This window comes from Syngnathus scovelli, chromosome 22 (genome assembly GCF_024217435.2).
Source record: "Syngnathus scovelli strain Florida chromosome 22, RoL_Ssco_1.2, whole genome shotgun sequence".
Lineage (NCBI taxonomy): Eukaryota > Metazoa > Chordata > Actinopteri > Syngnathiformes > Syngnathidae > Syngnathus > Syngnathus scovelli.
This window is the reverse complement of record NC_090868.1, coordinates 2,414,942-2,429,051: the sequence shown is the minus strand read 5'-3', so window position 1 is coordinate 2,429,051 and position 14,110 is coordinate 2,414,942. Positions and strand designations below refer to the sequence as shown.

At 42.6% G+C, this 14,110-nt stretch overlaps 2 protein-coding genes across 2 annotated transcripts; both read left to right on the top strand.

Moving 5' to 3' along the window:
- Window positions 1–74: 74 nt before the first annotated feature.
- Window positions 75–3,376, top strand: pyroxd1 (pyridine nucleotide-disulphide oxidoreductase domain 1). Its single transcript, XM_049760245.2, has 13 exons — window positions 75–355; window positions 440–520; window positions 630–749; window positions 940–1,068; window positions 1,137–1,210; window positions 1,288–1,484; window positions 1,540–1,634; window positions 1,716–1,818; window positions 2,069–2,184; window positions 2,279–2,401; window positions 2,464–2,601; window positions 2,664–2,753; window positions 2,819–3,376. Exons 1-13 carry the CDS (start codon window positions 278–280, stop codon window positions 2,975–2,977), a joined length of 1,503 nt encoding a protein of 500 aa, XP_049616202.1. The 5' UTR covers window positions 75–277; the 3' UTR covers window positions 2,978–3,376.
- A 1,096-nt stretch (window positions 3,377–4,472) lies between these two features.
- Window positions 4,473–9,223, top strand: etnk1 (ethanolamine kinase 1). The gene is made up of 8 exons (XM_049761593.2): window positions 4,473–4,750; window positions 5,925–6,184; window positions 6,265–6,405; window positions 6,810–6,952; window positions 8,160–8,243; window positions 8,321–8,481; window positions 8,932–9,005; window positions 9,074–9,223. Exons 1-8 carry the CDS (start codon window positions 4,604–4,606, stop codon window positions 9,144–9,146), a joined length of 1,083 nt encoding a protein of 360 aa, XP_049617550.1. The 5' UTR covers window positions 4,473–4,603; the 3' UTR covers window positions 9,147–9,223.
- The last annotated feature ends 4,887 nt before the right edge of the window (window positions 9,224–14,110 follow it).

Here is a 14,110-nt window from a genome sequence, read left to right as displayed (position 1 = left end):
CGCGTATGAGTCGCTCTTTACCAGTTGCCGTAGTTTTTTAAAACGCTTTTATCGCTTGCCGTAGTTTATGTAAACACGGAAGTAAATATATTTTCGCCCTGCTACCCGCGTGTAGCCTTATAAAAACTCGTCTAATTTACCATAGGACTATTTTAAAACACATTTAGTGAATAATTCCTGTCTGGGAGTTACGTATTATCACCCTGAATGACCTGGAGATATATTTTTGAAGCGCATTCTAGCGCTCGTTTTACTAAATATTAGCTTGTTTTTTACCATGGCAGATAAAATATGCAAAACGTTCAAATTCATCGTCGTCGGAGGTGGCATCGCGGGGGTGACGTGTGTTGAACAGGTGAAATATTAGCACAAAATATCAATATAGCCGTGCTAAGCTTGTACACGAATTTCTAAATATTAGTTTTGTGTGTGTCAACAGTTGTCATACGGTTTACCGTCAGCTGACGTAGCTCTGATTACCGCTGGCCTTCAGATAAAGACAGTCATCAATTATAAACAGGTCAGAAAAACATGGAAAAACTCTGATCTTGCTCCCACACTTTATCTTAAATGTACACACCTCGCCAAGTGACGTTCGTTCCTCATGACGCGTCTGTGTGATTCCAAAGGTGGCGAAAGTTCTGGAAGAGTTTGATGTGGAGGAGAAACCAGCCAGTGTCCTGGAGGAGAAATTCCCCAACTTGACCGTTATTCACTCGGCTGTTAAAACATTGTACACACAATCACATGTAAGGTTTAGTTTTTAGTTTTTGTCAAATATAATATAATGTACGCAGCAAGTGCTTAGCTTCCGATTCTGTAGAACTCCAGCCACGATGCTGATAAAATGTCTCCCTCTTGTGGGAACATGGGTACACTACACCCCAAAAAAACAACATCACTATAATAATAATATATATATATATTTTTTTTTTGCAGTTGGTGGAGACTGCAGATGGAAACATTTATAGCTACGAAAAGCTTTGCATCTGCAGCGGGGCCAGACCGAAGCTGCTAACCCAGGACAGGCCATTCGTGCTGGGCATTCGGGACACGGACAGTGCCCAGGTCGCTACCACCGTTTAGAATCTTAATCAATAAGTGTAACTTTCTAATTCAACACACTTTTGTTTCAGGAGTTTCAAAAGCAGTTAACTCAAGCCAGGAGGATCGTTGTTGTCGGAAATGGCGGGATTGCCTTGGAGTTAGTGTAAGTATGTCTTGATGATGCCACAAGAGGGCGCCAAAGCAGTCTTTTTTGAGTGAAATAAGTTATCAATCGTGTAGGTACGAGGTGGAAGGCTGCGAGGTGATCTGGGCCGTGAAGGACAAGGCTATTGGGAACACCTTTTTTGACGCGGGGGCGGCCCATTTCCTCATCCCGTCGCTGAGCGCCGACAAGCCCGAGCGGGCGGCCCCCTGCAGGAGGGCTCGCTACACCACAGATGACCCGAAAGCCGGCGAGCTTCAGACCTTCACTTCAGGTCTGGATTCTAATGTTTTTCTCATCCCGCCGCTCACATGTGCCGTTGCTTCCAGATCGACACTCACGACGTGGCGCTGGTCCCACAGAGTCCGGCAGCGCACTCGGTCCAGACTGGCACCAAGGACTGGTTCTCAAAGGAACCGAGTGGGTGAGGGAAACGAAACTTTGAGGGATTATTTATGTTGGATGTAAAAACTTCTTGACCCTTTTTTGTCCGTGTTGCGATCAGGCGTCCCGCAGGGTTTCAGTGGAATATCAGTGTGAGGTGGAAACGATCTTCACCTCTGAGGAAATGCTCAACTCCCAATCCCAAACACCAAAACCCGATACTGGTGAGAACTAGATCTTCACTCAATATAGAAAGTCTACACACCCTTGTTCAAATGTCAGCAGTTATAAAAAAAACAAGAACATATCATTAATGTAACTGATAAAATGTACAGCTAAAAATGAACAACTGATCATGTAGTTGCGAAAGTGTGCACACCCTCTTATAAATAGCATTATGGCTGTGTTCCTAGCACCCTAAATAGAGTACGGATGTTCTAGTTGCCTTTTCCTGACATTCTCCTCTTACTCCAGAAGTAACCTGGCCCGTTTACGTCCTGCTGACCAACGGCAAGACATTCGGCTGCGACTTTATCGTGAGCGCCACGGGCGTCACGCCCAACACGGAGCCATTTCTTCACGGCAACAACGTATGAAGACTCATTAAATTTCTTTTTGGAGTCTTTTTAAGTCACTAAAGGACAGAAGCAAGTGCAACCAGTATTTTGTGTAAATGTTGTTAAGTTCGCTCTGGCAGAAGACGGCGGCCTCCGAGTGGACGACCACATGGCGACATCGGAGCCGGACGTCTACGCCGCCGGAGACGTGTGCACGGCATGCTGGGAGCACAGCCCGCTGTGGCAGCAGGTAAGCCAAGGTCCAATATAAGAACCCGGACGCCGTTACGATATATTCCGCTTGCTTTCCAGATGCGCTTGTGGACGCAGGCTCGTCAGATGGGCTGGCACGCCGGCCGCTGCATGGCCGCCTGCGTCCTATCCGAAGCTATCGAGCTGGACTTCTGCTTTGAGCTCTTCTCACACATCACTCAATTCTTTAACTACAAGGTATGTGACATGTTTTTTTATTTTTTGTTGAGTACTTACCGTCATCAAATATTTTTTTGTAGGTGGTTTTATTAGGAAAGTTTAACGCGCAAGGCCTGGGGTCCGACTATGAGCTGCTACTACGCTACACCAAAGGCCAGGAGTATGTCAAGGTGACGTCCCTCAAGCCATTGCAAACTTAAATCAGGAAATGGAACATCTCCTTTTTTGGTTCCAGGTGGTTCTGCAAGGCGGCAGGATGGTCGGGGCGGTGCTGATCGGTGAAACCGACTTAGAGGAGACCTTTGAGAACCTCATCTTGAACCGGATGGATCTCACGCAGTACGGGGAGGATCTGCTCAACCCCAACATCGATATCGAGGACTACTTTGATTGAGCGAAAAGGCAAAAAAAAATAATTCTAAATGTGTACATGAAAAGGACGTTCGAGTTCATGTACTGCAAGTTAATGAGTAATGAGTCTGGTTTAATTAGACTTGCAAAGGGGTGGAGCGTTTTCAGTAAATTTCCATTGCAAGTCGAGATGGAAAATTCAATTTATTTCCACTTTTGAAAACTAGCTGATACTCAGCTCACCTGTCTTTGTGGAATAAAACAAAACCTTTTGTTGCTATGTAGATCACATTTCAATCAAAACAGCTCCCCCTGTATCTCGACAAACCTTTTAACAAACAAGGTTATTATTGTTCGCCGGGACATGTTGCTCTTGGCGATGTGTCTGTTTGAAAATCCCCCTGACGTGCTCGCTTTAAAAATAAAAAAAGACACGTGGAAACATTGACGTATTTAAGCCGTTCAAGTTAAGAGTCGTACTGATTTTTCCACATTTTGTTGTGTTTTGGTTCACATATTTTCCAGGTCAGTGGTTAAGGTTGAGGTTAGCGCTAAGTTGTGACAGTGTTTGGGTTCAAAGTAAGCTAATCAGTGTGACGATAGCGTACACACAGGAATTAGGTTAATCTTGATTTATTTTCAATTGATGATGTCACAAAGGGCCGTTTGACTCCTCTGATGAAAAATCACATGTAAACGTTGTTCTTATCCAGCCTGCGGAACCACAAGGTCTTATTGTGCTGATAAGGGAACAGGACGTATGATTTTGGCCAACGTATGCTGTTTCAGCATATTGACATATTTTAATTTAGGCTGTGCAGAGAAAAATGGGAGGTTATGTCATTTGCAGATGCATCCTGCATTTTTTTTTTTTTTAAGGGTCAGTGGGAACAGTAGTTAAGACAGAGTTAGGAACATGCATCTAGAAATAAAATAATAATTACAGGTATTAATGTCATTGATTGTGTGACGTCATACATAGGTCCAATGTAAATCCACGTTGCCTTATCTCATTTGCCCTCTGTGCATTGAAAAGGAACAATGCACAAAAGGGGAGTGCTGTCGATGCAGACAGTGCGATCCATTTACGTAAAGTGGATTTGCCGTCACTATCCGCCCGCCTACTTGGCTCAGAGCAGCTGACATTTTAAACGTCCAGACTTTGACGCACAGCTCACCCCATTCGAAGTGGCTTGCGGATGTGACGTCATTTGCATAGCGCATTAACGCTTTAACTGGTGTACGCTTGTGTAACAACACTAGGGAGTGCCGTTAATGTTACGTAACTCTCAAGATATCAGTTATCGTTCTTTTTGTCTCCTAAAATACTAAGTGTTATTTTAATAGGCGTATTTAACCCTCGACAACGACGTAAACGTGGTTTTAATCACATACATTATGATATGGATGACAAGTGTGAGTGCTTTGGTCTTTAAATCGGTGTACGCTTGTACACTAATCAAGCGCTTCTTCAAGACTTCAAGACCATAATGCACCGGGAGACCTTTTCCCGGTGGTGGGCGGGGTAATTTAGAGAGGCGTTGCCGCATTCGGTCGCCACTCAGTGACTCTATATGCAGCAGATCTGTCACGCGCTCATCATACCTTACTTGCTTCTCGCACGTATTACTACCTTGTTACGATAATAACATCAAAATACAAATAAAGTATGGCTAACTACATTCACGTACCCGAAGAGGCTCCAGCCGTGCCCAAAATAGACGTGATAGTTGAGGAGAGTGACTACAGAACCGGCGCACTGAAACTGGTCAAGGAGCTGAGACCGAACTGGAAACCCTCCGAGGTCAAAATAAAGGTGCAATTTATGTCTTTTTGTTTTTAATCCCTCTTAAAAAAACCGCCTTCGATGGTTATAACACAGTGACGCTAGCTTAAAGCTCCTTGAAGCGCATCCAAGATAGCGGAGTGGCTCCAAACGACAACCTCCTTATTAAAAATGGCCACTGTAGATTTATAACACCGGAAAATGTATCACCGATGAATTTATAACAAAATGTTACTTGTAATAGTGGGTTTTATTACAGTCGAGATGCGGGCTAATTATTCTTGGCCTATAAGCATCTGCGTCACTTCCAAGTCACGATCGAAACCTTCGCGAGCTTTCGGTGGACAGCTCCAGTCGGTCACTTTATTAGGTACACCCTCTTAACCAGCAACTCGGGTTCTTAAATGTTACAACTTATTATTTACCTATTGCCAACTAGTTTGATGTCATTTAATAATATTCTGTCATTATATGTCGCTGCCATAATTGTTGTCAATTATTTGGGTTATTATGTGTATTTCCAGGACCACAATCAGAATAATAGAGAATAGTAAAAAAAAAAAAAATATATATATATATATATATATATATATATATATATATATATATATATATATATATGTAAGTGGAAAAGTGCCTACAGCACAGAGTCAAGTTTGAATAGATTATTTAAACCGTTGCTCTGTTTATTTGCCTGAGTGTTTTCAATTATATTTACATGATAATATTCCTGAATAAACATGGAGACTGTTTTTCCACCTTCAACCTTGGTGGTTATCCATTAAAGAGGTGGAAGCTGACATGCATTTTTTGCACTGCCCCTCAGACACAGTTTTGTTGTGACTGGGGTGGGTTGTAAGGGATGTCAACACAGGATTGGAACTGGTCACGCGCCCTCACCCTTTTTTTCCCCCTATCTTCATGAATGAGCTAGTGAAGAGCAAAACTCAGCAAATACGTCCACATGAAAATAAAATTCCTGTCATTCCCAGTCGGTGCCTCATAGTGGCAACAATTACAAGGGCTGGTATGTTGACCCCCCCACCCGACGCAGAGCAGCTCTAACAAATGCTCCCCGGCCTCAATGCAAAGAGGCGAGAATGCAGTCCAACTTGTATGTTCTGTCAATATTATGCAACATGCGTGATAAAAAAAAAAAAAAAAAAAATGCAGACATGTTCAGAATTGTTTTCCTGTTCTCCAGTTTTTTACTGATGGCATCACTAATAAGCTTCTGGGCTGCTACGTGGGCGCCGCCATGCAAGACGTGGTGCTGGTTCGTATCTACGGTAACAAGACGGAGCTTTTGATCGACCGCGAGAACGAGGTGAAGAGTTTCCGGGTGTTACACGCTCACCGCTGCGCCCCGCGTCTCTATTGCACCTTCAACAACGGCTTGTGCTACGAGTTCCTCGAAGGCGCCGCTTTGGAGCCGGAGCACATCCGTAGCCAGCCTGTATTCAGGTATCTTTTATATTTTCACCAAAAGCCACACTCCGTTTTTTTTTTTTTTTGGCGTTCATGAACTCGCATTGCTTTTCCAGGCTGATTGCCAGACAGCTCGCCAAATATCACGCTATCCACGCCCACAACGGCTGGGTGCCCCAGTCGGACTTGTGGCTGAAGATGGGCAAATATTTCTCTCTCATCCCAAAGTTCTTCACGGATCCGGAGAAGAATGCCAGGTAAGGCTGCTAGCAAGTCACACGCTAGACCATAATTTAAAAACATTTGTCTGCTAGCTTAATGCTAACATATAATGTAAAACAGCATTGAAGTGCTGCCAGAGATTAGCATTAGCTGAGATAATGATTTGCTTTCCCTCCATGGAACACTAATTAAAACATCGAGTATGTTTTCAGCTCCAACTTTTGAGTTGAGTCACATTTACAAAGGTAATGGCGCCTATTGTTGCTAGGCTATTTTTAGCGCCACGCCAAAGGAGTGTTTAGTGTTTGAGAAGTCTGCTGGCAATAACAAACGATTGTGTGCGTTAGCACCATAGAGGAATCCAAAACAAACACCGACTATCTACTCAGGTGCTCACGTTGCCAAGGAAACAAATAAAACGGATTACTTTCTGTCTCAGGTTGAAGACGGAGGTGCCCAGCCCGCATTGCCTCCGAGACGAGCTGGTGTGGCTGCAGCAGAGCTTGTCGGTGCTGGGCTCGCCCGTGGTCCTGTGCCACAACGACCTGCTGTGCAAGAACATTATCTACAACCAACAGGCCGGTGAGTCATTGGCGCACGAGTGTGCATCTTGTAAAATTTGCTGAGTGGCTGCTTCGAGTGAAGCGTCTTCCCGCCTGCTGCGTTTTTGCTCATTGACCCTTTGCCGTGTAGTCCGAGGTGGTTAAAAAGTGTTAAACTTCGCCATTGACGTCCATTTTGTCGACGAGGGGGCGGGGCCTGTCTCCCAGAAGGAACAGCCGAGACAATGGAGAGTGTCGAACTTCAGGCGCCGATGCTAAAGTATGCTAAAGTGTTTGATATCAAGGAAAGCATCTCAAAAGATGGAAGGGGGGTCGCGTTTGCGAAAAAATGTTGCGTGAAAAGGCAACAAGGCGAATTCTGTCCGCGAGCGAGTGAGCATGTGTGAACGATGTTTGCCCCAACCTTTTCATCTGCTGCGCAGGGGGGGCTATAGCCACTGCCTGGAGGTGTTCAGTTGTGTCCCGCTAGGACCCACTCTCCACCTGGTAACCCACCTCAAAGTGTCTTTCTCTCTAGTCCAGCACCACCTCAAAAAAAAAAAAAAAAAAAAAAAAGGCTGAGGGGGAAAAAAAAAATGTCAGGGCAAAAAAAAAAAATGTTTTCAAAAGTCCCATGCATTTGGTTTCCCTGCAAATTTGAATTGTGTTACAACTGGACATGTCAAAGCAAGGGTTTGTATTTTGAGAGCAAGCTGCTTGTAACCGAATGCTTCCATTCCTCACATTGCATGCAGCAGATTAATAACTCAAAAATACAAATGGCTGACATCTGCATGAGGCCTTCGAAGTCAGTCTTATGTAACTGCACTTGGCCCTGAGGGCTTTTTTGTCTACTCAGTAGATTTTGTGTCTCGAATTCTCTTTTTTTTTTTACTGCTCCACCTTTTAGGGCCTCCTTCTGTCATATTCCCGTCCGACCAGTCTTGGCAGGCGTCCCGGACTTTGCATGCGTCCAAAGCAAACAGCCTCCTCTTTCTGTTCTTTTCCTCTTTGCAGATAACTCAGTTTGAGAACATTGTCCGTCTAAAACCGACTTTAAAAGCTTCTCAAAATGCAAACTCAACGCTTGACTTTTTTTTTTTTTTTGGTAGGGGGGGGGCAAGTAAGAAAACCAATTGACAGTCTGACATTCTGAGTTATCAAAGGGATTAAAAAAAAAAAACATTATCATCTTTTTGCATGAGTCATCACAACTCTTGTGTAAACGACACCGCTTGTCCACGCAGGCAACGTAAAGTTCATCGACTACGAGTACGCCGGCTACAATTACCAAGCCTTCGACATTGGGAATCATTTCAATGAGTTTGCCGGTGAGTCTCGTCGAACAAAATAAAAATTCATTAACAAAGTTAAATTAAAAAAAATTTAAAATTGTGTTTGTCCGCAGGCTTGAACGAAGTGGATTATAGCCACTACCCGGCGAGACCTTTCCAGCTGCAATGGCTGCGTTCATACCTGGAAGCCTACAAGGAGCACAAAGGTCTGAACGATCAGGTGACAGACAGAGAAGTGGAAACGCTTTACGTGCAAGTCAACCGCTTCGCCCTGGTAAGTACGCTCTGATTAACGGACGCCCGATTGCTTTTTATGCACCCGGTTAAAATGCATTTCGTCACTTATTGGGTGAACTCCAATTAATTTTATGGCTCGGGATGACTAAGTATGGCACAAGAAGATGCCGGGGTTGTGGAGGTTGAAAGGAGGACAAGCGTGGAGGATGGGCGAGCGGCGGGATTGTGTTTCAGGTGTTTGTCACGGTTGCCACGGTGACTTTCAACTCCCTCGTGTTTCGGGTGTTAGCAGCAGTCGCCGTGGCGACCCTAATTCTCGCCGCCGTTGTCACCGAGGCGGTTTCCGATGACAGGGACGGCCGACCAAATGGATACAGGAGAACAAAAAAAATGTGTCGGGATGGAAGAAATGAAATAGGAAATTGAGAGATGTTATGATAAAGGCCGCAAGCGCCCAACCCTAATCTTTTTGTTTCATTTCTGGCAGGCATCACATTTCTTCTGGGCTCTTTGGGCTTTGATTCAAGCCAAGTTCTCCACCATTGACTTTGACTTCTTGGAGTAAGTTGCTTTGCACTATTTACTGTAAACCTGACTGACGTTGACACCCCCCCCCCTTTCCGTTCTAGATATGCGGTGCTGCGCTTCAACCAGTACTTCAAGATGAAACCCGAGGTGGCCGTGTTGAGCCTACCCGAATAAAAAAAAAAACACGCCCCCACACAACCCGCCCCTCGCCCGACCCCTCTTGTTCCTTCCGCGCTTCCTCCAGGCCTCCAACGCCCTGCTCAGTGCCTCTCTTACAACGAGCCTAGAGCGCCCTCTGTGGGCGCACGCTGGTAAGACTTTTGCGTTCAGTGCCTGGTTGCGAGGGTGGCGCGTCAATCTTAACGGGTTACGGGAGCTAGCTCACGCGCCATTCGAAAACCCGTTGGAATGTGAAGCGGTTATTTCTGTTATTTTTGGACCAGCATCGTTTCTGATGTGCCCGGAATTGCCATCCAGTCATCCGCCGCGTATGCTAAGGGTCGAAAACGAGTCGGCCAGGTTTTGCATTCCGTGCTCGTTGAAATGGGAGCAATCAGATGAGACCAAAACCGCTTTAGTAGTTGCGATCGAGAAAAGTGCGACGTCATCGGGGAGACAAAATGGCTGCCATTGACACACGGACCAACAGACAGAAAGCATTTAAAGGAGAAGCTTGTTGTTACTTTGCCACAAGCCGGCGCCAAAGGGAGGCTTCTTAAACCTAGAAAAAAAAAAAAATGCACATTTTTGTTTTATTCTCCAAACTACTCGAGAATCTTTTCCAGAGCTGCGTTTCACACGTTGCAGCAATAATTTCAGCTTTTAAAAAATGACTTAGGGCTTCCTGAGCTGCTAAAACACAGAAACGCAATGTATTGATTTGATCACGACTGGATTTTTTTTTTTTTCCCTCCCACTTTCCCATGTTCATTTTGCACTGTTCATCTTCCACAGTTGAGATGTTTAAGTGTTGGTTCGCCACTGTGCTCTTATTTTCTACTCGTCCGGATGGAGAAATAAGGTCCATCATTTATTTATGCCAGTGGCAGAGCAGACATAATGTGAAATCACAAATCCATGCACATACGTTTTTGAAATGTGAAAAAAAATGCGTCAAAAGAAGAAGTTACTGTCACAATTTTGGAACTACGGTCAAACACATCATCTAGTTGCATGAAGTTTTTTTTTCTCATGTTCCGTGGCCATTGTAGTATATTGTTTATAATGTACAGCAAACAAATGTAATATCTTGCTTATTTGAATCTTTCATATTAAAAAAAAGGTTATTAAAAACTGAATAGAAGTGAAAAAGGCTGACTAAATACTGTAAACAAACCTAGAAAAGAAATAAAAGAGTATTTACGCTCATATCTGCTGTGTGCATTTCTTTACATTTATTTTGCATTTTTGCTGACACCTATCGTCTTCTGCAGGAAAATGTCAGCAACGCCTCAAGTCACCACAAGGTGGCAGCAGAGTCATCAAAACAAAATCGGATATCAGGTGCGACAAATGCTAATCAACTTTCACGTACGTTTACGTACGGAATAGAAAACTAAGAATGTAATATACGTTTTTAAGAGAGCGGCCACACCACTTAATATTATTTTTTTAAATGCAATTGCCTGTCTTGAGTTCGATATGAGACATTTTATGCTCTGAAGTTGTCAACAAACATGCAACCATTTTAGGAAAACCGAAAAAAACGAGGAAAACGAGTGATGAATCCGCAGACGAAGCTTCATCAAACGAAGTGCTCTGAACATTGCTAAAAGGTGAGTATTCACATTTTTGGATTTTTAACTAGTTCTTGTGCACAAACTTCGTGGAAAACGCGTTATGTAATCCTGGGAGTCCAATTAAAAAGCAATCAAAACTGTTTTATCGTTCTCCAGTAACAATGTAAGACCTACTTTTTGTCTTCAAGCGAATGTTTTTATTATTATTATATATTCAAACAATTATAAGGGTGCATTGCCAACTCACTGACTATAATTACATTAATTACTGACTTGTTCTCATTTACAAAAAAATCCAGATCTATTTTTGCATGTACAAAATATGCTGAGGTAAAGAGTGAAATTAGTAAGGCCCACCAAATCTTTTTTTTTTTTTTAAGACCAATGCTTTGCTAATTCAGAATGTTTAACTGCTAATTTCTTTGCCTTAAGTTATAATGTGTTAACTTGTATATTAAGGAAAATATATTTATTATAAAAAAAACACTGTGCTATAATTTTCTGATTTTTAAAAGAGCTAATATTTGGTCTGGTTGGACAGTAAAGCTACTAAATAAATCTCAAGTAATATTTCTCTTTCTGATTAATGAATCAAAATGTTTCTCATTTAGGCTGGATGAAGCTTCGGTGCCAATTTTAATCTGCTGGATGACATTGTCTGAAATACCCCACCCTCAACGGGTGTGACACTCCAACCATCACGTCAAAGCCGAAAAGGTAAGCAGAGCTGCATTACGACGTGTCAAATCAGCCTCGGCTAGCGGCGTTAGCTTTTAAATCAGGGTTAAAATAGTTTCCATGAGTTTTTATATGCTTTTCTATAAATCCAAATGACAACGCGGTGTCATTTTCCAAGCCTTTTCATCGGCGCAGAATTCCGACACAGCTTGCCAAGGGCGTCTCGATGAGGAAGCGAAGCATAATGGGAGAGGATCAGAGAGCTAAACGAGGGGGCTGTAAGATACCGAGGCAGATTAACGGCGCTTCCCGCAACGCAGACAGCTGCTCGTAACCACGTCGAGTTTAAAGATTTCCCTCTCAGATTAGCGGCGGGCGCTACAATGCCCGCGCAGCTGCCCATGATACAATAGCGGCAAGTGGGAGGATGAGCCCCCCCAAAAAAAGCAAATCATCACAAAAGGGATTGTCGGCTTCAAACGTTTTCCCCTCAGGATCAAATCGGGCTGTTGTCACGTCGCCGGTTTTGTTTTTCACTTTAGGGCCCGGAAGCTCAAATGGCGCTCATCCTACGGAAGCTATTGTTGTTCCGGGGGGGTGGGGGGGGTGGGGGGGTCTTATTTTCACCAAATATTGTTGACTGGCATTCTCAAAAAAGCGTCGAAGCCCTTTGTTGCTTATTGTCAACTCCCAGACAGCAATTATGAAGCAACAATTAACGAGAATTCGATTGTGCTTTCATCAAAGGTGGCAAAAAATGTCAAAAAAGTTCACCGTTTTGAAAAATAATATAATCATAATTTTTTTCACTTCCTATTTTGAAATTCAGCACTGCAGGTGCACTCAGGCAAAGATGCAAATGAGAGGGAAAAAAAACATTTTTATTTCCAATTCATGCATTACCAAAAAAAATCTTCTCAAGGTGCACCGATCACGATATGATCCCTGCACGTGCGCAACTAAAAAAACCCACGACCCGAAAGTAGCCATTAGCTAAAGTATCCATAATTACCCACATAAAATTAAAGTGTAGGAGTCGGGCTATATTTACGTACAATTGTCATTTAACCGCAACTTATTTTTTGGTGGATTTATTTCTCATAAAAGACCCCCCCCCCCCACCTCACCACCAACACCCCCGCCCCGGCATTTTCACCATACTTAGTGAGTCAGTTGGACTAATTCCTCAACAGACGAGCTGACAGATGAGTTGTCTAAAGCGACAGTTTCTATGGAAGCATTAGTGCCCCCCCCCCCTCTACACACTCCCCTTCGTGTTTTTATTTATTTATTTATTTTTACACCCATTCTGCTTGCTTTTATCTCATTCTGGCGTGCATGTCAGAAGCTTTTTTTTTTTTTTTTTTTTTGACTTGAGACAGAGAGGGATTTATGTATAGCAGCCAGATTTGTCACCGATGCTATGGTCAGTAAACACATCGCACACAAACGTAAAAGTAAATCTCACTTAATGCACGCTGTTTCGCTTCCCGGGAGAAATCAGCATCGGTAAATAAAAATTGTATAGATGAGATGCTCTTTTAATAATTTTTTTTGGCTAAGGGAATCGCAATTTTTGAAGCTTGATTTGTTTTGGGCAGATTTAGATAATAACGCTCAATAGATCACACAAGGAAAGTTTTTTTTTTTAGATTAATGCCCAAAAAAATCTAGTGGTTGTGCCTGCCATTCTCCAACTAACCGATAGATGTCAGCAATGCCCCGTTTAAGAGCATCTTTTGTATTTGGGTGGTGAAACAGTGTGAGAGCATCTCAAGTACTTTGCAGTTGGAGACGGTACAGATGGCAGGCCCTGAACGCAACACTTCTCCACACATTTCACTCTTCGCAGAGTGATATCAAAGTCAACTCAAAATGGAGGCTGTTGCCATCAACTTGAAACAAATTCTCACACTTCCAACAAAATTGTATTGTGAGTGAAGTCGCTGTGGATTTTTTTTTTTTTTTTCTTTTTTGGTCAGCGTTCAAGCACAGATGTCCCCCCCCCCCTTTCCTGTATTTGTATGTGTGTTAAATAAAAACTCACATCCTCTTATAACATTTCAGCTGTGGATTTTGATGGATAAATGCTCACAATTATAAAGATTTAAATCCAGATTGCATTCAGACACTTTTTTTTTTATTTATTCCAGTCTAAATCGTGGATTGAAAAATTAAAGTAAATAACAAATGTCCCAGATTATATCACGAGTGAGCCTGAAACGGCATTATCGACTTGTCCGTTTGCCCACAAAGTGTCAAAATTAATAATGCCGTGTATGTAATAGAATTCAAGTGCCCTTTGTACTCGCACAAGCTTACGTCAAATTTCCCATGTGGACACAAACTGTAAATTAAAGTGTACAGATTACTCCAGTGATGATGACACACTGAAAGATCATAATGTCCCCAACGCTATAGCTGCTCCTCTTCTACATATATATATTTTTTTAAAAATGCACATATGTTTGGATTACTTCAAGTCTTCCAAGATCTTGAGGGAAAAAAAACTATGTCCACATGGGATTGTATGCAATTTAATTTAATTCTCTTTAACTGTCAGTGGATGTTTGAGTTTTCAACTTCGTAAATTTCCAAAATTAATTTTTAAATAAATACAACTGGAACTGTATTTTATAAAACCATGAGGGAATGTCAATGTAATAAATTATTTTTTTATTTAAAGATATAAATTACAGGCATATTATTTAACTGTTATAG

Bases quoted from the DNA above. Each gene is read 5' to 3' on its own strand.
- pyroxd1 (XM_049760245.2), top strand. From the start codon at position 278: ATGGCAGATAAAATATGCAAAACGTTCAAATTCATCGTCGTCGGAGGT. The intron at 521-629 runs GTCAGAAAAACA...GTGATTCCAAAG, and splicing joins CAGTCATCAATTATAAACAG to GTGGCGAAAGTTCTGGAAGA. The intron at 750-939 runs GTAAGGTTTAGT...TTTTTTTTGCAG, and splicing joins CATTGTACACACAATCACAT to TTGGTGGAGACTGCAGATGG.
- etnk1 (XM_049761593.2), top strand. From the start codon at position 4,604: ATGGCTAACTACATTCACGTACCCGAAGAGGCTCCAGCCGTGCCCAAA. The intron at 4,751-5,924 runs GTGCAATTTATG...CCTGTTCTCCAG, and splicing joins CCTCCGAGGTCAAAATAAAG to TTTTTTACTGATGGCATCAC. The intron at 6,953-8,159 runs GTGAGTCATTGG...TTGTCCACGCAG, and splicing joins TATCTACAACCAACAGGCCG to GCAACGTAAAGTTCATCGAC.